A 27992-nucleotide genomic window follows, 5' to 3' on the forward strand; every position below is an offset into this window, starting at 1 on the left:
CACTGCACTGCAATTATTTGAATTTAATCAAGACATACATTATGATGCAATATTAGAGGGAGTGGTTAAGATAAAACTGTACTGAATTCACAAGCTACTCTGCTGATAAAATATATATAAAGTAGTTAAACCACATTCACCAGTTCCAGCAATAAATTGATAACATTAGTGCATATGTTCATGTATTCAGAAATATGGCATACTGTACTCATTTTACTTTTGGTACTTTAGGTGTATTTTGATGCTAATACTTTTGTACTGTTACTTAAGTAAAAATTTAAATACATGCTCATAACAGAGTATTTCTACAATGTGGCATTGTTACTGAGTACAAGATCTTCCACCTCTGAAGAAGGATTATACCCATGACACTCATTACTAATTCAAAGTCAGTGAGTCAGTAATAAGTTTAAATACTCCAGGAAGCAGAAGTGTAATACAGGAAGTAGAGAGTGGCTACAGTGAAAGTCTTTTCTATCTTTATCTTTAGATAACATAATTATTTGCTCATCATAACTGATTAATAAAAAACACATCACAAAAGAACATTTAACTTGTTATGAAGATGAGTTTCTGGTGTGTGTGTGTGTGTGTGTGTTGAAAGCAGAAATACTGTGTCATTTCAGGTTCACTTAGACAAAAGTATTGGGCCACCTGAACATTAGACCAATGGGGACTTAAATGACATTGCATTCTAAATACATAGACAGCTTCGCAGTGCTGAAGCATTAAGATATCCCTTCACTGGAAGGGGCCAGGCCTGAAAAACAAGCTCCATCCCAGTACTTCTGTCTATATATTGTATCTGTGAAACAACATCGCCTCCCATACCAGCAGTGGTGAAAACACACTTCACGCTGCACATGGCTGTGGAGCCTAAAACCTTCCTCAGGTTCTTTTATTTATGCTTTTATTTTGACAATACTGCCATCTGCTGGGTAAAGGGAGAATCTACATGGAGTCTTCTGACAGGAAGAACATGTTTTGCCTGCATTATAATCTGCATGTAAAGGGTAAAGAAAAGTGCAGGAGGTATTGGGATGACAGGAGTGACTTAGGAAAAATAGACTTTTCATTTTCTTTTACTTTTTGGTAAGGGGGTGTTATGTGTTTTATCCAGTGGCACAGGAAGACCTCCATGTACAGAGGGAAGAATAAATCAGATAAAAGACCTGTCAAGAGTAATGTTTGTGTTTGGTATAACAAGACATACAAACCTTAGCTCAAAACCAACCTTGGACTGCATAAACTAATTAAAGAGTAGGCTCTTGGTTCTGCACCAAGACTTGTGGTAAGAGCTCAAAATACGCATGCCCCAATTGATGTCTGTAATATTAAGTTAAAATACACACACATAATGAGTAATAGTGGATGATTAAGATTTGCATGCACAAGGAGTTGGTTGATTTTTGTTGTTTTCACTGAGTACTTCCCAACCTGAAAGTCCAATGTTTTCCCTTCAAAACTGTAAAAATAATTAATGCAGATAGTCACGTAACGTTCTGGTTCACATTAATCTATAACAACATGCAGGCTTTGACGATGAAAAATCTACATTGCCTGATTTCAAGGGTTCACAATCCAACAAGGCTGAGAAACACGGACTTAACCATTAACAAAACAAGAGCAAACCAAATCCTTCTGGACATACGTTGGTAACCTACCTTCCTTTCTTTCTTACAATAAATTATAGTATCAATAATTTGTGTATGTTACTGGTTTAAGCCTAAAGTCTTTCCCATGTCCACAAAAGTTACCTTGTGCCTCCCCACGCAGCTATTTTACTCCTTGGACTATATTAAGGTCCCCTCCCCCCCCACCGGGTTTCTAAAATAGTCGCGTCCATCATTCAGACGCATCTGGTTTTGAGTAGCGCGAGCGGCAGCAGTGTGCATGAGGAACCTCCCGGCGCGCGCAGCAGGAACAAGCGGAACACCTGTCTCGAGGCGGACAGTTTAGCAAGCAGCGGCTCGCGAGCTCTCATGTTCTGCTGTGTGGCGTGAAGCTGGAGCACGCAGCCCGGAACCCGCCACCCCTCCGCTGGGCTGGACCGGAGCAGCCAGCCCTCTGGACCGATGTACTGGCCGAAATGTCCAGACACATCTACATACGGAACAAGATTGGCGAGGGCATCCAAGCGCCCATCTTTCAGGTAGGTCATTTCGAGCCAAGCTTCTAGTTTATTTCTTATTTTAACATTATGACAATTTCTTTGCTAATCGGAAACAGATATATTCAGGAGAATACTTCAAAAGCTTGAACTGAAACAGGCTACCCGTGTATTTGGCACAGGTAGGCTAGCAGGGGCTTGTTGACATTTTATGTCAACAGAAAGTCTTGGGTAAAAGCTGGTACAATTTTAAATGTTAAAATCTTTCACTAAAAAGTTTTTAAGACACCATAACTCACAGTTATAACGTGTCCTGACTTGTCGGAATTGGTTCGTAGACCTTTTAACACGAATACAGCGACAAGTAGCCATAACTTCTGTTGCTAAATGCCTAGCTTATCTGTGGAACACTTAACCCGTGTCACTTTTCAGTGTTAATTTGTTGATTTTATTTTTTATTTTTAAATATTTGGAATAATGAAGGTTATTATGATTAATGACTCTGTCGAAGAATAACAGACTGAATCAGTCCTGTCTACTTCCCACTCAAGAAAATGTCCACAATTAAAAAAACAAAAAACAAACGAACAAAAAAACAACACATTTGTGGAATTATAACAACGTGTTGTCCTATAAACACTTTTTAAAAATGATCTTTAATCATCATTTCATTCAGCTGAAACACTTTTAATTTGCCGGTAAATGTGTATATGAGGCATTTCAGTTCCTGTAGTAAATCAACCTGAAATTAACTGTTGCAGTTGGTTAAATAGTCACAATCTCTTAGAAATACGCCTTAGAATTACTACCATGGTAAGGAGTGTTAGAATTAGTAGATTTTCTGAAGAGGTTCTGTATATAAAAGGAAGGGCATTTATTAGCCCCTGGCAACTGAAAACTGAATTTTTCTTCACCTTAATCGATCATTGGAGGCTCCAGCCTGATATTAATAGCAGGTTATTCATAGACTTAGCTAACTCTTCTTGGCTTTTGGCTGTTGGTTTGAATTGGGAGACAAGTCAGAGAGACAGAAGAGAGATGGTGACCCAGATTAATGACCCCCTTTTTATAAATTCAGGGAAGTAGGCTCTGACTTTTTAACGGTGACATTGTCATTAACTCTGGAGAATTGAACATAAATGGGGCAAATCACTGGCAGATAATTAATTTAGCTCCTTGGAGATTAACTCTGCTGGTATATTTGGAGTGTTTGTAGAGAGAGAAAAAGTAAGAAAGAGAAAGTCGGGAGCTTGGGAGAAAAGTGAGTAAGCAAGGCAAAGATGTAATGCAAAAGCATACAGTAGAATTCACATTAAGTCGTGTTACATGTGGCATTAATACCTATAATACGTGTCTAAAGTGGATGAACATGAATTTCCCCTTGCTCTGAGTTTTAGCTTGATGTGGCTTTATTGCACTTGCATAATAGCAAACACACAGATAGTATAACAGATGCTCCTGAAGAAAACTTCAAAGAGACATTTAAACAATAAAAGGTTTTCTTGCTGCTTGTGAGCTTGCTTTTTCACCCCCCTCCCCACACACAGGTGAATCGAGGGACTTACTCCAGGAGGAGTCGACTCAAGAGGTCTGATGGCAGCACCACCTCCACCAGTTTCATCCTCAGACAGGTACCGAAATGCAAACGAAGGCGTGCTTTCCAGAACAGAAATCATTAGGCCTGTCACAATAATAAACATTTGATATTCAAATGTCTGAATTAAAAGTTCATCACTGTGTAAGTGGCATAAAATGGTCTAAAACAGTCCAGTTATTTCTGGGACAATAGACTGTCCAACAAAAGTAGCTAAAGCCACTTGCCTAGAAATCAGTGAGCATCTTTGGTTGTAATATGGATTGTCATGCGCATTTCTGACTGTTTACTCCAGTTAAGGAAGGGACGCGTATGCCTTCATAGCTTCCTCTCAAGATTCTTACATACTGCATATCTAATATTGTATATTGCCTTGTATGGCTTTTTGCACAAATGATAACAATCCTCTTAAATTCCTAAGAAAAATCCATGACATTTGGTAAATGACTTTTATTCAACAGTCTCCCACAGTAATGCTGGTAGAGTGTTTCCTCCTAACTGTAATTTGAGTGACCTGAAGCACCCAAAGGTGACAACTACTAGACCAACGTACTCTTAGCTCTAGAGATGCCGCTTGCATGATGTGGGCTGATGTGATGCAGCATCGTCTGCAGAGGGCAGTAATTTGCTGTCAGTATGAGGTAGAGTAAAACAAGTAAAAGAGGAAACAAAGAAGACACCAAGAAGCAAGTTTAAATGGTTTGAAAGATTACTCTAAGCACAAATTGTCCCTGAAAATGAGCCTCACGCATTGGAAGCATTAGAGATAAAATTGTATGCACATTCATTGCTATTTTATCTCTGTTTCAGTGTAAAAAAACTACAGTTTAGGTAACCATTCAAACAAAACTGACACTTTTTACATGAAAAGAAGCTTAATGTAATTTAATTCTGATTTTACACAAGGGCAGGGACGGTTTATCATAGTCCAGTTTTTCACCTCTAATTGCACCAGTCTGGGTGGCAGGGTCCTACTTTTGCCTGCAGAAAAAGTTTGGGAACCACTGATTTACACAGTCATGCCATAAGCCTAAGTTATTTATTAATCAGTATGTCCCCATGAACAACATTTTTTCCCCTGCATTTGATGAGCAAAAAATATTAAACTTCAGGTTTTATGCTGTGACAAATTAGAATAAGATTTAATTTTTTCTTATATTTGGATGTAAGAAGCTGAAATCTGGGATTGTCACAAAAACGTTATGCAACAAGTTTGATTATCTGTGAATTATTTAAGTCGCTTACCGTGCAAAAATTTGTTGATTCCTTCTCAAATGTGAAAAATACTTTGTTCTATTTTATACTTACTATTGGTCTGATTAGAAAAAAAGCTTAAACTTAACATCAGCTTGGTGGTTATTTTACAGGCTTATCCCCCTGTATTTAGGCTTGATATGCTTAAATCTAACTACTTTTTTAGCAAACAAAAACAACACTGTTCACTGACTGATTGATTTTTGGGAATTCTCACATTCTTGCACCTTTATTTCATTTAAGAAAATATAGTCAGTGTTAGATAAAGAGGTTTTGTGTACATAAAGTGAAAAAAAATTGAAATGAGGTATGATACCCAGCACTATATAAGATTCACTATTTCTCCAGCAGAATTTTAGCCCTTGCTGTATGGAAATGGCTTTGAAACAGCGTTTAACCTTCATGATGAGAGGTTAAATTTACAGCAAATATAACTAAACAGTTAACTGAACAAATTAAATCAGGAAAAAAATCCAGTCCATAAAACATGGGTATATTCTGTACTTCTTGGAGTCTGGATTGTATTTCTACAATTTTGGCTATGAACCTGGTCCAGAGTGTCCTATTTGGATACATTAAATATCCATAAAACATAAAGCTTTATTGAATTTTTATTTTAGCAGCATAGCTGTATCACTCATGATTTCATTATCAAGTGGAAATAAGATGCTAATTTGTCTCCATTATCAGAATTTAATTATCAGAACCACACTGAATGTATTTTCTGCTCCCTGTGGAAAATAAATAAGCACATGAGAATGAGAGGTAACAGGGAAATGGAGGATGCTGTTCCCCTCTTTCACTCCCCCTCCCCCGATCCCCCCTACCTCCCCGCACAAAAAAAAAAAAAAAAATCAAGGAGAACGCTCATCCAAGCTGAGTGGACGGCCAGCCAGCCAATCAGCTCCTTGCACACTGACTGTGTCATCAGGCTTAGATATTGAGGAAGGATCCACTGCTCTGCTACTGCTGCTGCCGCTGCTGCTCGTTTTGTATATGTACATGTGTGTGTCTGTGTCGGGGTGTGTGTGTGTGTGTGTGTTGTATGTGTGCGTGCGTGCATGGAAGCCTGATGAAATGAAACACCAGGATTGGGCTACCTCCAGGGAGAACCTCTCCATTCCTATAATGTGAGGCAGCCAGCAGCACTGTGGGATCAGGGAGAAGCTGCATCCATCAAGTGACGGGGCCTCCGGAGGACCAGGCGTGATCCAACAGGAGGGAGGGAGATTTTTAAGGGAAATTATTCTCCTCTGCTGTGGAGAGAAAGGATTGTCGTCATCCCCCCCATCCATCCTTTTTTTTTTTCCTCTCTGTGTGGTGCCTCCTCCTTTCTCCTCCGCCTCCACTCTCATTTTATTTCCCCCCCTCATTCTTCTAGAGGCGCTCGCTGGAATATCAAACCTCCATGTATGACAATTTGTACCTGCATGGATTTGAAGACTCGGAGGCGGTGAGTGTTTGGATGCATACGCGTGATGCTGCTTTTGCGCTCTCTTGCTATACGTTTATTGGAAGAAGCTTAGCTGTGCACGCACGCACACACACACACACACACACACACACAGGAGGCCTTTGATGGGTTAGCCAGCGGTACAGTGTAGCGTGATCGTGGGCTGTGCTTGGCTGGAAGGGGGTTGGGTGGGTGGGTGTGAAAAAAAGCGGGGGTGGGGGGGGGGTCAGGGGGTGCGTATTAGGCAGATGGCTTCTGACGTGTGACATTCACACAGTTCTGTATATATTTGTCTATAATTGTCTATAGCTGTGTGTGCGTGTGATGGGTAGCTCTCTATGTGCTGTGTATGTGGCCGATATCTGCCTTTAAACCTGTAAGAATGGACGTCAGGAAACCACCAGAGCCAGGAGGAGCCATTTAGTGTTCATCACACTCTGTACCTCTAAGAGATGGACCGAGCCGTGACTCAAATAGGAAGACGGAAAGATGTTAATTACCCATTTCTCCCTTAAGGCCACACTCAAATGATAAATTCTAATGTGTCACATTTATCACTTTTACATAAAATATGCAGCCGAGCGTGTCTTATCTGAGCCCGAGACTGCGTCTTCTATAGGCTCTGAGAAACATGCATCGTGATGTCATTAAGTGGATTCTGATGTTGATGAGTCACATGCTGAAGCTACTCCATCGAATAACGGCTCAGATGCTACAGTGCGACGTCAAAGGACTGTTGGAAATGGAGGCAAAATGGTCTTTGGGGGGGGGGGATATCTTAACTATTACTTCTTTTGTGTGGGTTTGCGTGTGTGTGTTATATCACAAATCTGTGATTGCAAAAGTAGTTCTCCAGCAATTTAATGGTGCCAACAATTTAATTTGCATAAAGTTGGTGGACCTGTGAGAGATGGACTAAAAAAAAACGAGTCAAAGCAGCATAGCAGTTGTCCTCACTTTTGGTCCCCGTTATGGTTAAATGCTAAAACCAGTGGGTCCTACAATTCCCATAATTCAACTCAATATTTTCTTTTGGCACAATCTCTTCCTGTTAAATGCCCACATTTTGCCTAGGCTTCGATAATCTTGATGACATCACTATGACATCATGGAAATGGGGGGGGGGCACTTCTCATGACATGCAGACTGATCTTGATGTGTAAAATTGGTGAAATGCCCTTTAATGAAAACAGCTGAAGAAATCATGAACAGTCCAGTGAAAACTTTTGACATTTTTCCTGTTGTAGTGATGTATGCGACCGACCTATTCATTTTTTGAAATCGTTAAGAAACCATTTTAGCCCCCCCCCCCCAGTGCCACTTGGCGATAGGAGTGTGCTGAAGTCAGGCCCTGCTACTGCTGGCTTGTAAAAAAGAAAAAGTGCTTAGCTGTGATGACTAGCTTGATTGATCTCCTTGAGACTAATGGTCTTCCTTAATTGAATCATCATTAGTGGCTGACTATTTAGATTAACACAGCAGAAGGAGGCACTTGGTCCAGTCAGAAAAAAAACAAAAAAACAATGTTGCTTTATAGTGGAATTCTCAGTGTGGCAGGATGAACTACTGCAAGTCTAGCAAGTCTCAAAAACAGAGATATGTAACTGAATAATAGAATATTTTACAGTTTGGGTCCCATTTGAGAACACAAATGGCATCTGCGCAGTGATACAGAAAGAAAATAGTTCCTATGTGAAACTGCTCCTAACGATGTCTGTGGATTATGTTAAGTAACCGTGTTGCAATATCTGGAAAGTTTTTCAAATTAAAAAAAAAGAAGAAATCATTTAATTTATTTTCTTTTTATTTATTTATTTTGGCGCTTTGAGCACCACAAGTAAAATGCCATCTAGTTCTGTTATACATGTATAAGGAAAAATATGTATTTTAGATTTTGAGGCTTAAGGTCAGATTGTGAGTTAAGTAAATGTAAGTAAATATTTGACGTGGTATCTTATACTGTTTCTTTACTATCTTAGAATTTTGTCTTGGTTTCTCATAATTAAAAAAAATAAATATTACAATTTTTATTTTTATTTTTATGGAAAATTGGTCCTCCATATTTTGACTGACTAGGACATTTATGCAGCCACACACACACACACTGTGAGTGAGCAGGGTGTGGATAGACTGCACTGTGTGTGCCACTGTCACATTTGATGATCCTATGGAATGATTGTATGAGACAAGGAGGACAGGGGAATTTTTAAACTCCTGGTCCAAAAAAAAAAAAAAGCAGAAATCCACTCGTCCTTTTCTGGGAGCAGGGATCAAATCCGTCACTATCCAGAATTGTCTGGGAGTGTGAGATTGGCCGTGTGTGGTCGTACAAACTGCTGACAGCACCGGAATGGAAATTCCACTTTGTCTGAGATGCTCCTGGCAATCTGCTCTTCTTCTTTTTTTTTTTTTCTTTTTTTTTTTATTTATTAATTTTTTTACATCATTCTTTTCAATAAGCCTCCACTCTGAACCTGGCACTCTCGCTTCAAGTTGATGTAAACCCCAAGATTTGACCCAGTCTTAATTGGACGTCATTGTTCTTTGGCTGTCGCTGCGATGAAACTGCATCAAATCAGCCTTTTGTAAGATGACATGTCACGTTTGTGTGATCATCAGAGCTTGTTGGTGCATTTTTTTTTATTTGTATATATATATAATAATTGTATTTCTGATTTAAGTCCTTGATATTGGTGTGAAAGGGCCTAGAGATTAGTTTTTCTCATGATTCATGGCCGCTCAACTCGATGGGTTTTCAGCAGTGAATCAGCCCTATTAGGAGCAGAGAATTCATATGCGTTATGCACCTTCATCACATATTTAAAGAACTTTGACCGTTTCCTGTTGCTCTAAATGCAGCTTTGCCTACTCTACTGGCCGGGCAGGGTAACATTTTTACAGAAACTCTGACTAACAGGAAAATCTGGAGTATTTTTAACTGCCTTTAGCAGGTAGTATCTGCAGTATGTGAGTCCGATCTCTTTCTCAAGATGTTTTCACGTTTCAGATTTTGGTGGCAACCAAATTCTCCCAGCTATACAGTTTCATTAACCTGCTGTGTGATTTCTGTTTGTAGGGCTCAGCTGATTCATATACTAGCAGACCATCAGACTCAGATGTCTCTCTGGAGGAGGAGCGGGAGGTGCAGGCCCAGGTCCAGAGCCAGAGCCCAAGCCAGAGCCAAGGACCGGGGCAGAGCCGCCAGGAGAGGGAGCAGCAGGCTGCCATTCAACTGGAGAGAGCCAAGGTAGCCCACCCGTGACATTACTTAGCCAAATTCATCCGCAGCGATTTGCCATGAGGCAGTTAATGTTTCTGCAGTCATTAATGTCTGGAAAATGAACGAGAACTGGATGACTTGAAAAGGTCCACATGAATGAGTTTGTGTTTCCATCCTCCAGACTAAACCTGTGGCGTTCGCTGTAAGGACCAACGTCAGCTATTGTGGCGCACTGGATGAGGATGTTCCTGTACCAGCCACAGCCATCTCCTTTGACGCCAAGGATTTTCTCCATATAAAAGAGGTACATATGGTCTTTAAATAAACTCAACACCCATTATATGTACTGTAATGTTTGTTTTTTTTGATACAAAAGTCTGAAAAACATGAACTCACTGATGACAAGATTTTTCCCCTCTCCTTGCGTCTTTGTTCCTCCTCAATGTTATCGCCCTCAGAAGTTCAACAATGACTGGTGGATCGGCCGGTTAGTGAAAGAGGGCTGTGAGATCGGCTTCATCCCCAGCCCTCTGAAGCTAGAGAACATCCGGCTCCAGCAGGAGCAAAAGAGAGGACGAGTCCAAGGGTAAGTAAGAGAGAAACACACTCGTCTCACAAACTGCTGTAAGATCACACAACAGTTACCGTGAACACAAAACACGTCTGCAGTATTACAGTATTAGAGGTAATCGCTGCACAGTGTTCTTCAAAACAATTGGGAATGAGTTATGTTAACAACTGGAGACTATTTAAGTTACGTGAGAAATTTTGCGGAGAGCAACTGTTAGGTAAAAGTTTAAATCGGCGAAAGGAAATGGATTTCTCCGGCCAACATTTTTACTTCGCTCGCTTTTCAGTAATCGAAGACTGTAGCTACCAGCGGGCATGCTGAGGTCATGTCCTCAGTATTGTTTTCTAAAGATTTGACTACCTGAAGTGGACTTTCCAGAATTTATACTTTTTGAAAAAGCCCTTTGGACACACATGGAGGGAACGGTAAATGAATCAAATTTCCAAAACTTGACTTTGAATTCGAGTTTTAACAGTTAATCGATGGACGGGAAATAAATTGACAAAGACTTTGACAACCGGTTTAATTGTGTGATTAACCTAGTTTTTCCCTGACATTTCAATTTTCAGACGAGGTCGAATGATTAATTGAAACAATAATGATCTGATTAATTGAAAGGAAAGTGATCATTAGCTGCAGCGGGGAAGTTTTTGGTCTCAACTCCAAATCCTTGTCCTGATTTTGTGTTGTGTTGAGTTAAAGAAATGAAGACCCACTGACAGAATACAGGATTCTGCACTGCGGCCAGATTGTATTCACTTGTCAAGCTTTACGTTTTCACATATTTTTTATGTAGAGGCTTTGTTATGTTGTCCCAGACACAGATGCAGTAGCTGAGATTGTGTCCAGCAAGTTCTTAGACTTTAAATTCTACTTGGACTCCGGTCTGCGCATGACTATTTACTCCATCGCATCTACTGATGCCGAGTGTATCAGGGAAACGGTTTCAGTAGCTCTAATTAGCGGTCCTATCAACCTGCTACTTTCCTGATGTGCGTGATGTGTCTTGATGGTTGTGTCAGCCAGGGTTTGTACAGTAACTCGCATGCACTTCCTCAAGCCTCAGCGTTGAATATAATCTTACTAGACTGGAGTGCTTCGACGCTTCACTTACTGGCTCGGTGGCTCATAGACGAGGAGACATTTTTAAACTCCAAGAACCAGGGGTGCAGAATTTCTAGAACTTCTAGATTGTGGTCTTCTGTAACTGTAACTGATCAGCTGTAAGTTTTCAGACTGTTTGGAATTCAGCCTTACATTCGGCCTTTTCACTCCGTGCTGCTCGACTGTGCAGGATACTCCAGCAGTCTTTAGCGGTCCTCAACAGTCATTAAGTGAAACATGGGTAATGTAATCTGGTTTTTAGATATTGTTGACCTGTAGCTTAAAAATGTGATTTAGATGGTGATTGTGGATAGCAATATGGATGGCTCCTATTTTTATCTACGCATGAAATTGCAAAAGGCAAAGAAAGGAATGACTTAATAATTACAAACTGAAGGTTTTTCATGTGTGTGCCGTGACTGTAAATCTTCACTTTTATGCCTATTGGGTGCTGACATCTTGAATTTAATAGCTCAAATATATAGACAGTCTGAGTTAAAAGCACTGTGTTTTTGTTTGTTTTTTGTTTTTTAACCTCTTTGTCCTCTAATAAGCCCTGCAACATAAAAGTACTACATATTTTTCTTCCATGTCTTGCACTTTTCCCCTGCAGTAAATAATCCGTCAATTTTACATTACTTTTTACAGTACATTTTCCACATTAATACCAACATGTGTTTCTGTCTTTCTTTATCCCCCTCTTGTCTTTTCCAGTAAGTCTGGAGGGAACTCCTCTTCCAGTGTAGAGGATGAGGTATCTGCCTCTATCCGACCTCTCATATCCTCGGCAGGTGAGGGCATCGGCCGGGGGTGGGGGAGAGGGCCGTTAATAGCCAGCTGCCAGCTTAGAGCCAAGCTTCCTGAACTGCAACAACATAGAGAGAATAAGACTCTAAAGCCTTCCCATGTCTCTGCATAGAGCATAAGTTCACTGCGTAGAGTTGTTGGTACATTATCCCATGATCCTCCTCTTCCTCCAGTTGAGGACTGCAGGCGCTCTGAGACTGGGGCTTACCACAGTGTGAACCCAACGACAAGACTATGAACCCCCCCCTGAACTGCACTCATGTGACTTTGTGAATATAACCTTAGGACAAATAGAAATACTTTTTATGTTTATTATACCGGTTATCCTTGATAGGTTTCATTTGCTAAGAATTATGGTGGAAAGTGTGTTATGTGAAGCATGTTTGAATGTCTCTGACATATTATTGTGATGCCTCCCTTGGCAGCAGTTACTGACGACACTGTCACTGTCTTCTCTCCCCTCCTACAGGAAAGCAGAAGCAGAAAGTGGTAAGTTGGTGTCGGTAAAACCCACTCATTTTACCATCCACTAGACTGTTGCCATCGTAAAATGACAGCAACTAGTAGCACTGACAGGAAGTTACAACCTCATATCACATGCGAGGGCACAAAATACTTCAGCCCAACTGAAGTATGAAGTGCCAAATCATCACCATTTCTGTGATGTCAAAGTGCTGTAGTGCCAACATTATTTTTTTTTTACTTTTGGTGTAAGTATAGGCCAAGTATAGAGGATAAAGACTGTCTGTGAAGTGGAAGTGATGTATGAAGTTACAAGCAGCAGCTTTTTCCCTTAGCTTAGCATAAAGACTAGAAACGGGGTGGGGGTGGGGTGGGGGAAAGTATAGCTCTGTCTATGCTACAAACGAGCTACAGCTTGTTAATTAGTGAGCTTTGGTAGGAGCTTTTTTGTTGTTTTTTGGACAAAGCCAAAAAATGTCCAAGTATTCCCTTTAAATGCACAACAAAAGTCTAAGGACACTTGTGAAAAATAGGGTGATACTAGAAGAAAGCAACAGAGTCTTTATATTTAAGAATTTATTTATTTAATTTAAGAATGAACTTCCTCAGAAAACGCCATGACAATGAAGATACCTTCAGACTAAGAAAACAACCATGTATGTAATTATGAAATGGAACAAATGTTGAACCTGAAATACCAGTCAAATTTATGGAATGGAAGTTATTTACTTTGAAACATATTTTACACCTAATTTATGTGATGTTAAGTCACACATTCAGATAGAAAATTCAAGTCTCCAAAAAAAAAAAAAAAAAAAGAAATTTCCTCAGAAAGTTCCTCATTTAGATGATGACGACATTCAAGTCACATTAAAGCAGTACTCAGCATTATTATTTTAGCATTTCCCAACTGATAATACAATCAAGTAGTGATTTTAATTACATTTCACTCTTACCTTTTAATATCAAATCCTTTTGCGTGTCCAGTGTGTTCTGGAGCTGACATGTAACCATGTTTGTCTATGAATAACAAAGAGATAGATAATGTATTACATCAACTAGTGAGCTTTTGTTTTGCTTGTCAGGTCTACATCTTTAAGTATATCTAGTATTACTACTTTGGCATGGTACAGTATCACGGTGTTACTGCTGTTGTGATATTTTGCTATGGTATTGTGTTAATTAGACTGGAGTTTTGTGACTATTTTACAACATCAGTGTAGCCATCATACCCATCCATCCATGTAGTAAATGATAGAGAAATTATTAATGGGTCAAAATGAAACATTTTTGACATGTATAGATTAACATAAACATGTATTGATTCCTTGATTGAAGACCGATTGAACTGAAAATATGTGAATGTGCTACACTGTTTGGTAAAATTAACAATAAATAGTTAATAGTCCCACATTTTGCAGGAAATACATCACACTTTGTATTACATTTTGACAAGTTATGTTGTGTTATCATTTGCTACATGCTTCAATATGACAATAAACCATTTGACACATCTGATTGTAATCCAAGGTCAGCTGACTCAGCACTTCCATTACAGCTGTCTGCTGTAATTGTCTTGCTTGTGATGAGCCTGGTGCCGCTGATTAAATAATGTTTGTGTTAACAGACGGAGCACATCCCCCCGTATGACGTGGTTCCCTCCATGAGGCCCGTCGTGCTGGTGGGTCCATCGCTCAAGGGTTATGAGGTGAGCTGCCACCTGATGGCTGGAAGAAGAAAATCAAAAAGAAAAAAAAATGTCCTTTTTACTTTTGTCACTGAATTTGCGCCAGAAATAGAACTGCTGCTGCAGCGTCACTGAATGACACTCAAGAAAACTATGATGTTTACCATCGCAACAAGGACAAGTTCACAGATTAGAGATGAGTCTTGTACACCCCTAAAAGAAAAAAAAAAGAAATTAACAGTAATAATAATAGCTCGCTGTTGGCACAGTTAATTGTGAATGTGTCATCGCCCACATAACATCCAGACTGCAGCCAGACTAACGAGGAGACTGAGAGGTCAGATGAAAATATGTTGTGTAATTGGCAGATTTTGGCATTTCTGTGAAGAGTGTCCTCTCATCACTGTAGTCACATAGTAGAATGCATACAGTACTATAATAGTTATGATATAGACAGACTATGAAGATAATACAAGAGCTATTAATCCTAATAGTCCTAATAGATTTGGCATTTTTAAGCAGGAGACAATGAAGATGTGGACTGTGCAAAGACACCTCTAAAAATACATTTGAGTACATATACAAAAGTAAAGTATTTCAGTTCCGCAAAGAAGTACGTGCAATTGATTTATTCTACTGGTCGCATGGTAACCATTTGTGCCGATGGTCACCATCCTGTTCACTCAGATAAGGCATCATGCAAATCGTGAAATGCCATCTGTCTTGTCCTCTTGGATTTGCCTGATGGACTGGGGGCTTATTCATAAGGCCATCCCGGCATGCATATGGGGCTTATCAGGCTATCACTGTACTATCACACAAACACCCAAAAGACTGCATCCTAAAAACAACATAAGCTGCACCTTATCCTCCTTCTGTTTTTTTTTCTATGCAGGTAACAGACATGATGCAGAAAGCTCTGTTTGACTTCCTCAAGCACCGATTTGATGGCAGGTAAGACTAACGTGACAGTCATATTTGTGCTTTTTCCAAACATCACATACTGAACACCAATGGAGTTTGAATAAACGCCAGCAGAACGACAACATCTCAACATCGCCTTTTTCTCAGTGAAAAGTGACAGCCTGTGGAGATTTTGGGAAGTTCTGTGCCGCATATACACAATCTGTCACCTAAGCTCACGCATGCTGCCATGTTTGAGCAAGATTAGTTTTGCAGCCTCAGATATGCTTGTTTTGAATAGCAGATGGATCTGTTTTCTTGTTTAAAAATGATTCCTACCCACCGTTTTACAGGATATCTATCACACGAGTCACAGCAGATATATCGTTAGCTAAGAGGTCGGTTCTCAACAACCCCAGTAAGAGGGCCATCATTGAAAGATCCAATACTCGCTCCAGCTTAGGTAAGAACGTGTTTTGTTTTGTTTTTGTTACTGTAACACGTGTAGAAGTTTTCTGGAGTTAATACAACCAACTTCTAGAAAATAAATTAAAAATAGTTTAGGTAGGCCTTTGTAAATGCACAAAGTGTTCTTACCAAAACTAAAACTTCAGCAACTGATTTGTTTGCTCCCCCCCCCCCCCCCCCCCCCCCCCCCTTTTGGTGAATTGGTGCAACACTAACATGTTATCATTTTTATCATTAACAGTTTCACTCCTGTTTTAACCCTTTTAGTCTCCACCAACTCCTGAGAGGAAAGTTTTCCACTGTGGTCACTAGCTGCTTGCTAACTGTCTGCTGCTTCATAAAATTTGGGGCATAAACGAGCTAAAGCATGTTAAAATTCTTTATAGAATTAGTTGATAATTCTCTGTAGGTTTGTCCCTACAAGTGACCTCTCATTTGAGAAATGATCACTATTAAAAAGAAATTGATTAAAAGATTTAAAGATGTTTTTTAACCTAACAGCTAAAGCAGCTAGACCAGAGTGATGTTCTTACATTATCCTAAATATTTCCAGCAAGGTTCAAACTTCAAACTGTCATTTTATTCAAGGTAGCGGTGTGTTTCATTTGGATACATATTAAGAATAAAACTTTAAAACATTATCTCATCAGTGAGCCAAATCAGATCACCAGCCATGATAGTAGTTTAACAATGAAGACAACAAGTCCCATGATTCCACACTACTTCACTACATCACGTCAAAGTCTATTGTTTTCATTGTTTTGACTGAGAGAGCCCTAGTGGAAGAAAATACATGCTGTGTGTTTAACATAGAAATGAAAATGGGGGAGAAAAAAAAGCAAAATTTAAATGGAATAAGAAGTTTCTAGTTTTTTTCAGCTTCATTGTTGTTTACAGAGAAATTTGTAAATTTGTAACGTGTATTTGAATTATATCATGTCTCATCAGCTGAGGTGCAAAGTGAGATTGAGAGGATCTTTGAGTTGGCCCGGTCCCTGCAGCTGGTGGTGCTGGACGCTGACACCATCAACCACCCAGCCCAGCTCCTCAAGACCTCCCTGGCCCCCATCATTGTTCATGTTAAAGTCTCCTCGCCAAAGGTACCGAACTTTGGGAAGATTTAGCCAAACATGGAAAAACACAAAGCAATAAGACAAGTTTAACTCTCTGTGGCAAGCTCAGTAGCAGGTTTACCTCAAATTGATTTTTATGGCAAATATGGAAGCGGTTTGACTTAGTCTTTATGTGTCCTTCTGATGCAACTGATCCATCTCATCATGTCAAAATGTGTTAAAACAGGCATAAATGAGGTGGATTAAGTCAAGCTAATCTTACTTGCTTTATATGTATATGTATGTATATATATATATATATATATATGTATATATATATATATATACATACATACAAACCTGTGACTAGCACACAGCAACATCCTCAGTTGTTCTATGTGTCACAAAAATGTTTCCCATTGCTCATCATGAACTAGAATCCCTTCATTTTTGCACTCTTTGTATGATGAGACCCGAAACGAGTCCACCCAAAGCTGGATGCTTCTGGTTCAGCGTAATCGGAGCATCGTGTACTTTCTCCCCCCCTCCTGTCCTCCAGGTTCTGCAGAGGCTAGTCAAGTCCAGAGGGAAGTCCCAGAGCAAACATCTGAATGTGCAGCTGGTGGCAGCTGACAAATTGGCCCAGTGTCCTCCAGTAAGTTGCCACCCTTACATACTGGTTACTGGCTTTTTGGTTACTGGTTCACAAATATGTTTATCAATTCAGTGTAAGATGGGAAAATATTCCAGCATCTTGTATTTTATCTCATTTCATCATGGGCTTCATACCTACTTTCCTCCGTCTGACCATCTGCTGCTAACAGGAAATGTTTGACATCATCCTGGACGAGAACCAGCTGGAGGACGCCTGTGAGCATCTCGCCGAATACCTCGAGGCCTACTGGAAAGCAACCCATACCTCGATGGCCACACCCCTAAACCCCCTGCTGGGACGCAACCTGGGCCCTACCACCCTTACCCCTTACCCGACCACCATCTCTGGACTGCAGGTACTTGTCCACTAGTCCCAGTATCCTTTATGGGAACAATCAAGTCAGTACAGGTAGTTATTGAGGGAATAATAAAGATAAGATAGGAACCTGTGATCATTTTTACACATCCCTCAGGTCATTCAGTCCTTCAGGTGAAACTTCCTGAAAATCAAAATGGCTGCTAGAATTTTGAAAGTCTGAGCTAAGTGCAGACTGCCCAAAGCAGCCTGTTTTGGAGGTCAGCTGGACATCAGTGACTTTAGAGCACCAGTGAGAACTGACCTAGAGGAAAAATCAACTTCTTTTTCAAGGGCACTTTTTGCCTTCTTGATCATGAGTGACACAGCCACTGACATAAATCAGGTTTTACCCTCAGAGGATTGGTTTCCGTATTTTGGAAAATGTGCTTTGTCGCTTTGCAAGAAGTTTCTTTCCGCCTATTTCCAGGCTTTATGCAGAGTTAAAATACATTCTTCAATCTTATTGTCAGAAAGTGAATAAGTATATATATATATATATATATATATATATATATATATATGCGTGTCCTTGATATGTTCATGTGATTAGCAGAGCCAAAGAATGCGACAGAGCAACCACACAGGAGACCACTCTACTCCAAACGAACGACGCAACCTGATGACATCAGACGAAAATTACCACAATGAGCGGGCGCACAAGGGACGCAACCGCATGTCTTCTGGCTCACAGCATAGCCGAGAGCAGCAGGACCCCTACCAGGACTACCAGGACCCCTATCAGGATGCATACAAGCCACATCGCAATCGCAGTTCACCGGGCAGCTACAGCCATGACTCCCGGCACCGACTCTGAGCCCACTTCTATCATCACCAGGGCCCAGATGGCCCAGATTCCACCCAAAATGAACGCTGCAACAGAGCCAAGACGGTCCCAAATTGTACCTTTTTTTTTTGTCTTCATTCACATTAATTTGTTTACGTGGCTATTTTTCCTCTTTAAAAGTCCAACAAAATGGTGTTCAGGTGTTTTTGTTTTTAAATCAAGCTGCCAGGGCGAGCCCCGTCAATCAACAGCACGAGTAGTCAAGAGGTTCAGGATGCCAACATTATCTAATGCTGTAAAATGAATTTGTTAAATTTATGTTTCTGGGACCGTTTGGGATTGTACTAACACAATGCTCAGCGATTGTGCAGCGCAGACTGTGCTTGTTGCCTGTGTCAACCAGCTAACTATGAAAAGTAGTCAGATGGTGATGGTGTGTGGGCTTCTAAGTGCCTGGGACATCACACCAGGTCAGAGGGAAGTCCACTGCACACAGACTCTTGAAGGCTGCTGACCCCTACCTTGGGCCATGTATAAATCCTCTCCCCATTTAGCTTATTGCATGCTGTTAGATGATCAACCTCCGCATCCACTTCATTGATATTTTGTACCTAGCATTCTGGATTCTCCAGTGATGAGGTGTAGATATGGGGGTCCAATTTTCTAAATCACCTGATTGTGAGGATCAGCGGTAGGTGGTTGGTTTACGTGGGTGTGCAGATGATATCTGGCTGCTAGTTTTGAAAACTGGTGCTTCACATTCCCAAACTATTTTGCTAATTGAAAGTCACTTTTGAGCAAGGCCAGCTTTTCTGTAGCATAGTTTTAGGATTTAATTTGGGTGAAGACCCTCACCGTCACGAGCAGAGCAGATTCTGATGGTGCTGGGATCAGATCTCAGTTACACTGTAAGAGAAGGCAATACTGCTTCTGTTCTTAACAGCTAGCACTTAGAGAGTTAGAGAAGGTAACAGCTTTGGCAGTCTATCTGATAGTACAGTGAAATAGCAAAATACTTCTTGAGATGCTGTTTGTTGAGATGCGGCCCAGCATTAAACACAATGCTGAGGACCTTTCGAGCAGTTTGGGATGTTCTGTCTGATATTTTTGACTGAAGGACGGGATTGGAAATGGTTTTTCCAGTTCGCTAGACCTAACAGAGCATCTGCTGATGAAACTACAGGTTGTTTCGCATTTATTAGCATTGAAATCAAAGTTATATAGTGTTGAAACAAAAGTACAGATGTCGGTTAAATCTTGCGATTGGTTCACGGTCACTGAATTTCCTTCCTGTGGTTTTTAGGGGATTAAAACATTACAAATGTGACAGGGCAGAATCGGTTGCATCATGTTCATTCTCTGTGTAGCTGGCATGTTGTCCTGACTGCAGAGCATGTTCCCTCTAAACGTAAAATAGAACCCTACTGTAATCAAGTTGATGTTTGTAGAAGTGTAGGGGCGCCTTTCTCCAAAAGAAAAAGACAAAAAAAGAGAAGAGAAAAAAAAAAACATGGCCCAAATTACAGATGAATGATTTCTCTGGATCCCTGAGGTTTGTAGCTCAATACACTGAACAGCTAAGAGAAAGCTTAAAGTATTTGTTTTATGTCATTTTGAAAGTTTCAAAGAGTTTCAGTGGATTGCATGAAAGTGGAGCCACTATAACAGCTTCCAATAATTTAGAACTGAGTTTGAGAGTGCACTGAAACAGCTGACATAATAGTGACAAAACCTCACTAAAAGGTTCAGCTGTGATGATTTACCTTACCCATACGGCTGGATACAGCTGCTGTAGTTGCTAATAATGTTTTAAGGCTTTTTGTCATTATCATAGTATACTGTACATATCTTACTTTTTAAGATGCCAAATTATCTTATTATATTATTATGATTAACTAGCTCAGATCCAGATAACAGTTTTCTACAGCCAATTGTAAGCCTGAAAACAGGCTTTAATTTTTTTTTTTTTTTTTTTGCATTAGCATTAAAAAGAGCAAATTAAATTGAAAATTTACAAAATGCAAAATAACATGTTATCTGAGTAGTTTGTCATCTTGAGATAATAAAATAATGGGACTTTTTGGCTGCTCATGGCTTCCATAGTTCTGAAAGGAAGCTTTTTCTGGAATGACTAAATCTAAGTAAAGTATATCATCTCATTCATGTGTTCTCTGGCAGTGTGTCTCTGTTATAAACCACAAAAAAAATAAAATAAAAAATGATGGAATTTTTTTACTAATGTAGAGGACCAAACCTAACACAAATGAACCAACTAAAGAATGAAATTAATTGAACAATACATTTTTCAAAGTTAATGGTCAAATAAATTAGATTTACTGAAGAAAGTATCTGAAAACTATGCATAATATGCACAAAATGAGAAGTAACTCTATACATGTCTAACATAACCAAATTATCTTCTTAAAATTGTATTTATTTACACTTTTTTTTTAGTTAAAGTTCAGTTTTTCACAATATATTAATTCCTTCAATTGATTCCTTTGATTGATCATTATAACTTAATATTTCATATTTTGTGACACAACGAGAACACGCCGCCAGGGAAATCACAGTAAAACGCTTGACAGCAGATATGTACAGTATAACAGACTCTTTTTTTGTGAGAAAAATTTTTCTTGGCAAGTTTAGACAGATGTTGATGTTACTTCATTTAGACCTTCTAGGTGTACAGCACTGACTGCTGCAGCATCAGATTATCTTCCTTACAGTGAATGGACCTCTTAACAAAATGCTCAGAAAATAAATCTCTTTTAACACAGGATCCTTTCCCTTAAATATAGTGAATTATGTTTTTTTATCATTAGATCTATACACAGTGCTATCTAAATATTTAAGATTTGAATCATGAACGTATTCATCAAAAACCCTACACTATGGAGGAAACATTGATGCACTGACCCACGTTGAGTCGTGGGTCAGTGCTTCAATTGGAAAGTGTCATGAGACAACTTCCTTTGTGATTTGGCGTTATATAAATAAATTGAACTGACCACTAATGTTCACAAGGTTCATATCTGTTGTGCTTTTGACCCAATATCATGGTTTGTTCTGGCCAGGTGTGGCTTGTTGCACGTTTGACCGCAACCAATTGTGGTGTAGTGGTCAAAGCACTCTGCAACCAATAGATGACAGCGGGATTATTAACCGTGGTCAAGCTGCTCTTTGAATCGACCCTATCACTAGCAAGCTGACACTGGACGATTCTTCAAAAAAAAAAAAATTTGCTGTCCAATTTAATCTGTACAAAGTCTTAAGTCTAAAAACTACAAGTAGGGCTCAATAACTTCCCTAAGTCTTGTGGTTACATGAGGTGGTCAAATAACCAGCAGAGACTTCAGAAAGTTCATAGGCCAAAATATTTTCATTCTGACAGAGCCAGGCTAACTTTTTCCCCCCTTCCAGTTTTTATGCTAAAATATCCTAACCAGCTCCTGGCTTTAGCTTGATGTTTCAAAGCTAGACAGTACAGTGATGGCAATTTTTTCATTTAACTCTTAGCAAGAAAGCAAATAAGCTCATTTCCAAAAATGTCAAACTCAAACACTTGATGAAAGTTAGGGAATGATTATGGTTATGGTTTAGCAACAAAGGAGGCTTTAATTGCAGGGTTGTGACAAAAAACAAGAACTCTTAGACGACTACCCTGACCTGAGCACCCTTACTTCATGATGTAAAGGGCATATGTCAGAAAGTGGACATAAATTCTGTCCTGTATTAGAAACGACTCGTCCACTGTCCCAAAGATTTTTACTGCCTGACACAGTTTCAAAATGTCTTGAAGGGACCTAATTTGCAAGGCCTAATTTAAGAAACTTTCAAAGGAGGGCTGGTCAAACACCACATGCCTCCCTTTTATACCCTGAAAACAGCGTAAAGCCTGACCTGACAATACTGAGCACACGTTTTCAAATGATGCAAAGCAGCTCTTAATTTATTGATTTAAATACAAAATAAGGTGTAAGGTATTTTCTGTTAATAGATCACTTTGTATAGATCTGGATTAAAGGGAGAAATTTTGACAAACTTGTATAGCACAAAAGAATAAGCAAATAAATAAATAAACTGTTCAGACAATGTGAATCTAGTATAAGGGCACATCTTATCTCAAAAGTCAGTTGATTTCTTTGCCCGCATTTAATAATTGATTTCTTTGTTGTACAATGTTTGTTAATGGACTGAAACTGACTGCAAATGGGAAAAAAAAGTGTTAAAATGCATAATGCAACTGTTTACAGGCACGCTTATCTGTCTCATTCTGCCCCATAGAGCAAATCTCATTGGTTGATTGAACAGGGAGCCATTTTCCATTCAGTATCAAACCAACCAATGTTGAGCTGGGCTGCTTGAGACAATCAGAGGGGATTTCTAGACCAGCGACCCACCATCCCTTTCTTTGTGAAACGCCCTAAAATGATAAGAGGTTTGCCCATCTGAGTAACGAAATTGGATCAAAACAAACTAATGCCACACGCACATACAAGGAAACCGTCCCTCCTGGTTTTCAGTTACTTTTGTCTGACCTTTACCCATGGCCAAATGTCTGTCTCAGAATACAACTCCTTACCAATTTTGGGTTTTTTTTTTTTTTTTTTTTTTACAGATTAAACCTTAAGGTGACCACAAAATTTAGAACATCTAGGGAGGACTTTCTTTGGTAAAATGTTAAACAAAAGAAAAAAAAATGAAGCAAAAGAACTAATATTTATTCCAGTAGAAAAATAATAGATGAATATTTGCTGGCAATTATTTTTATAATAAATAAATGTACATAATGTCTTTGAGAGACGCTGTTTGCTGTATACATGTGCTGAGACGGCAACCCATGTGGGACACATGGAACAGCAGCAAGGTCCAGTATACAAAGTTTCAGTAATGTGCAATACAAAACGGCATGCTGTTTTAAAATGAGGAACTTCATGTACTGTACTATGCAACCGCAAACTGTGTACATCGCTTCATGCTGTGGCTTCTCCAACCACCCTTTTCCAAGCAGCTTCATCTGGACTTTTAAGGGGTTTTTGTGTTTAACCCTTTTTTTTTTCTGTGGAAGATGAAAAACCTAAGCGGTTAATGCGGTATTGCATGCGTAATGTACCATTCTAATTTATAAAAAGGAATTAAAGAAAAATACATGAAATTGGAGGTGATTGTGTTAAAAGCAAAGCTACAAGTGACTTAAAACGTTTCTTTTTTGGAATAAAAGAGTCGTTCTAAAGTTACTGTGTCTTTTTGTTGTTTTAATAAAGATCTTATCAAAGGTCGGAACGTCATGGAAAGATTTACTCTCGTTTTGCTCCAGTGTGGCATAGTTTGTCGATGGTTTGGGTCTCAGTTTGTGACCTCTCTTGAGTTTCAAATCATTTTAACAAAGAAATGCAAAGAAATTTAATGTTGGGGTACTATAATAAAATCAGTGTATTTTCATATTCATACTTTAAACCTGGACCTGCATAAAGCCTGACACCTAGTGTTGAAAAGATGGTACTTCTACCACCCTAATTCCATATTTGCTCATTCTTTGGGTTAAGGTTAGTGTTAACACTGATGCTGCATTCAGTTTGTACCTATAAGTCATTTTCCGAGTTATTTTGTTTTACTACTGAAGCCGGAAGTGACAAATCGAACGCCGCTTGAAGTTTCCAGCTCATGAAATGAGTCTCCCTTGGAGGACACAGAGTTCGCGATCCAAGATGGCTGCCCAGAGCAGAAGCCGTATATGCAATACTGTCTTACTGCTGCCTATAGGCATGTAGCTATGCTCATGTGAGGCGTGAAATACCACGTAGTGTGCCAGTCGACGTTGCAATAACAACAATACCTACCGCTGTCATACTAGTACAACTGGCAGTGTCAGAAGCTGAATGTTTTAAACGCTCACCCATCGGCCAAATTAGCTGACCTACACTAGCCCCTGGTGACTGCTGAAGTGACAGGGAATCTCCACCAGGGTGAGCAGGCCTGACAGACACGCCACAGACATGATGATCATCACCACTGTCTGTTTCTGCTGCCTGAGCCCAACATCTGACTCTGTGATGACACAGCAGTAGCACCTATGATGGAGACAGTAGACAGGTGGAACCCACAAAGTCAAAGCCTGTCCTAGCAGTGCGTGAGAGTAGTTCACGTACCGCAACGTCAACAGCCACGTTTTTGTTTGCTTCTGGAGGAAATACACTGTGGTATACAGTGGCTACTAAAAGACAAGGCAAATGAAAAATAAGATGCTTACACCAAATTTTTGCCCTGTGTGCATATATGGATTTGTTCCATATTACATACTAAATATGTTAAAAATATGTTTGAATAACTTTATTTAGAAATCACTTTTTCTTTATCCTGTAAAAAAATGAGAAATTGGGTATTTTTAATGACTCATGAATTATCTTGTGGGTGGTTACGTAATTTTGTGAATCCAATGTGGTTTGGGATTTGCAACTACACAGCTGTAGACTTTGTTTCAGGGGCTATTTATATAAACAGGGTCGGGCCTAGTTTTTGGATGGGAGACCGCCTGGGAATACCAGGTGCTGTAAGCTTTTTTCCCATTCCTTTTAACCACCAGCAGAGGGCGCTGTTGGCTCTTCAGTGGAGATCCAGCTTTGATGAAATGAGCAACGTTGAATCATAAAGACCTCCCATCACAGCAGTGGAATGTCACAAAGTTCCAGTTTTCTCAACCACTTGTCCTTCGTTTCACTATTTCACATTAATTAGATTTTATGCTACTTGTCCAATCCGCTTGAGAAGAGAATATTGTAAAATCACACAATAACTAGTCCTTTGGCTGCATCACTGTGTTGCACGGAGGCTGCACCGCCTCATGCCGGAAAGCTCTGCAACGCATAGTGAACATAGCCAGCAGGATCATAGGTGTCCCTCTGCCCTCCATCTTGGACATATTCAACACACGCCAGGCAGAAGGTACTGGAGCCTCCAGGCCCGCACCAAAAGACTGGGAAACGGCTTCATGTATCAGGTTGTAAGGATGCTGAACTCAATACACTTCCTACTCCCTCTGCCCCCTGCAGCTCCACACACACACACACACACACACAACCTACCATCCCTTCCGTGGCCCCCTGCCCCTGCACTACAAATCCAGCCACAACTTCTCATGCAAACTCCTTGCACATAAACTCCGCCATGTTTGCACACTCGAATGTTCACAACTGCACTGTGACACATGCTGCTACCACCACCACATCCCATGCTGCTGTTTGTTTATTTGTACTATTGTCTAATGTCTATATTTACTGTTGTCTAAATTATTGTGCTGTTAGGTTTTATGCATACCTTTTCCTTTCAAAAAAATGTTTTTCACTACTTGCTATCTGCTACTTGTTAGAGAGTTGAGAAACAGCATTTCGACTTTTCTGTATGTCCTCCACATATTGTGAAGTTGGCAATAAAGAATTCTTGAATCCTTAAATTGACTCCTTGGATAAAGATTTTTGGAACACATTTACACACAAACTGGTATGTACAGAAACAGGAGGTTTCTCTTCAATAAAAGCAGGAAAAATAGCCCATACAAGTCAAGTTAGACAAGTCATCAACACATACAATGAGTTCTACGAGTCGGTGGTGTCCAGTGCCATCACATATGCCGTTGCCTGCTGGGGCAGCTGCCTGAGGGTGAGGGACACTAACAGACTCAATAGAATCATCAAGAAGGCCAGCCATGTTGTGGGAGAGGAACTGGACTCTCTGACAGTGGTGTCTGAGAGGAGGATGTTGTCCAAAATAAGAACTATACTGGACTTCCCCTCTCACCCTCTCCACAATGTGCTGATCGGCTATAGGAGCTCGTTCAGCAACAGACTCATACTGCCACGATGCACCACAGAGCGACACAGGAAATCATTCCTGCCTATCGCCATCAAACTGTTAAACTCAGCACTGTGACGGACACACTCATTGTATATATACAATGTACATATTGGCTTTTTACACATGTACATACCTGTATTTTAAATTTTCTTAAAAATTTGAATACAGTTTTTTGTAAATACCTGTACTTTGAGATTTTAGTTTTGTTTATCCTATCTTTATTAAGTTTATCCTATTTTTTATACTCTGCACTTTTCTCCTTTCTTGGTCGGGAATACTGCATGTGCAATGTCTGTAAAAACAAGAATTTCCCTCCAGGGATAAATAAAGGAATTCTGATTCTGATTCTGATTCTGATTCCATTTTCCATTCAAAGTCATTCACTGTTTTTAAATCACCTCAGTGTTATTCTGTTTCTAGTTGTCCTACAGTTTCGTTCTGGGGATTTGTTTTATAGTTGAAGATTACTGTCAGCTTCTTTTAAAATCCTAATTTGATGTACACTCTAAATGTAGTCCTCCTACTGTAATCAGGTAAAGCCCCTGAGTTCTTTTATCTTAATTTAATGTTACAACTAAAGAATACTTCCTTGCGTTTTTCTAGAGTTAAACTTAACCACTCCCAGGGCTATACATAAGAGTTAAGCAAATGACCTTCTACACTGTGCAATTTCAACACACACACACAAAAAACATTTGTTGCAGGCCTGATGCGACGTTTGGGAGCGGAGAGACTCAAAACTAGTTGGTCATTTGCACTCAAAGAGCAACAAAATAAAAGCATCCTACCTTGATTACGAACTCTGAGTCCAGGCTGTGGCTTCACCAGTCTTTCGATCTTCGGTGAAGGTCAATCCAGCAAGCAGGTGTCCAAAGACGGCACGGTCTCGACGGATATCCCTCTCTCAAGCTCCGGTGAAGAGCCGGTGTGTGTGGTTTGTCCCTCGTAGTCTAATGCAACTGACGACTCTTCAATTTCCACGCCGGGAACAATGAACTGAAGCCTTGAGCATAAGCTGGTGTGTGTGTATGAGCGTCAGAAATTGGTACACACACTTGAACAACTGTATCACAAGTTTCGAGCAGAAATATCTCCAGTTGCACCAGAAAATGATGTAAACTGAGCGTCCTAACGTAGAAAGTCGAGCAGCGACTCTAAAGCCAAGACAGCGAAATTTCCCACACTCTCACACCCCGCACACCTCAGCCAATGAATGACCAGTGATGCTCCTATTCTCAAATGCCACTTCCTTCCTCTTACAATCATGAACATTTCACAATAAAACACAATATTTATCACTTCATATCAGTACCGTTTAAACTTATTAATTGCAATATATTCTTTCAACTCTTTCGTGGACAAGCTTTTTAACCACATTTGTGATTCGCTATTAATTTTAGTCACAGCAATACATCAACTGAACATCAGTTCGGTTACAAGGATGGTATTTATTTTTAACCTGGTTACATAAATATATAACCAATGTAAAATGACGTTTTGATAAGAAAAGCGGAGATAAGCAGGATCGGGCCTGGTTAGTGCTTGGACCGCCTGGGTACTATTTTTTTATCTTTATCTTATTGTATATAGTACCTTTGTGTTCTTACTGCTAGGTGCTTGTTTTTGTACTCGAGAGCAAAGTCTAACCGGAGTCAAA

General features: G+C 39.8%; 1 protein-coding gene and 1 long non-coding RNA gene across 7 annotated transcripts; one reads left to right on the forward strand and one right to left on the reverse strand.

The window, feature by feature from the left end:
* Positions 1–1858: 1858 nt before the first annotated feature.
* LOC124055462 (voltage-dependent L-type calcium channel subunit beta-4-like) lies at positions 1859–21707 on the forward strand. 5 transcript variants are annotated; one of them, XM_046382351.1, is made up of 15 exons: positions 1859–2152; positions 3658–3741; positions 6340–6411; positions 9488–9658; positions 9813–9935; positions 10090–10217; positions 12021–12097; positions 12583–12602; positions 14203–14283; positions 15158–15216; positions 15519–15628; positions 16582–16733; positions 17245–17340; positions 17510–17695; positions 18248–21707. In XM_046382351.1, exons 1-15 carry the CDS (start codon positions 2090–2092, stop codon positions 18509–18511), a joined length of 1686 nt encoding a protein of 561 aa, XP_046238307.1. In that variant the 5' UTR covers positions 1859–2089; the 3' UTR covers positions 18512–21707. The 5 variants fall into 5 exon arrangements, with proteins under 5 accessions (XP_046238307.1, XP_046238308.1, XP_046238311.1 ...); XM_046382352.1 differs by having other exon boundaries at positions 18251–21707; XM_046382355.1 differs by lacking the exon at positions 12021–12097 and having other exon boundaries at positions 12584–12602.
* On the reverse strand, positions 11871–27988 carry LOC124055507. Of its 2 annotated transcripts, XR_006842677.1 has the most exons (4): positions 27124–27985; positions 14427–14475; positions 13532–14302; positions 11871–12576 (listed from the first exon to the last, which is right to left on the reverse strand). It is a non-coding gene; the product is annotated as an uncharacterized LOC124055507 (long non-coding RNA). The 2 variants fall into 2 exon arrangements; XR_006842676.1 differs by lacking the exon at positions 11871–12576 and having other exon boundaries at positions 13381–14302; positions 27124–27988.
* Between the last annotated feature and the right edge of the window lie 4 nt (positions 27989–27992).

This window comes from Scatophagus argus, chromosome 24 (genome assembly GCF_020382885.2).
Source record: "Scatophagus argus isolate fScaArg1 chromosome 24, fScaArg1.pri, whole genome shotgun sequence".
NCBI lineage: Eukaryota > Metazoa > Chordata > Actinopteri > Scatophagidae > Scatophagus > Scatophagus argus.

Coding starts and splice junctions, on each gene's coding strand:
- LOC124055462 (XM_046382351.1), top strand. CDS start 2,090: ATGTCCAGACACATCTACATACGGAACAAGATTGGCGAGGGCATCCAA. Junction 12,603..14,202: donor GAAAGCAGAAGCAGAAAGTG/GTAAGTTGGTGT, acceptor TTGTGTTAACAG/ACGGAGCACATCCCCCCGTA. Junction 17,696..18,247: donor CCACCATCTCTGGACTGCAG/GTACTTGTCCAC, acceptor TCATGTGATTAG/CAGAGCCAAAGAATGCGACA.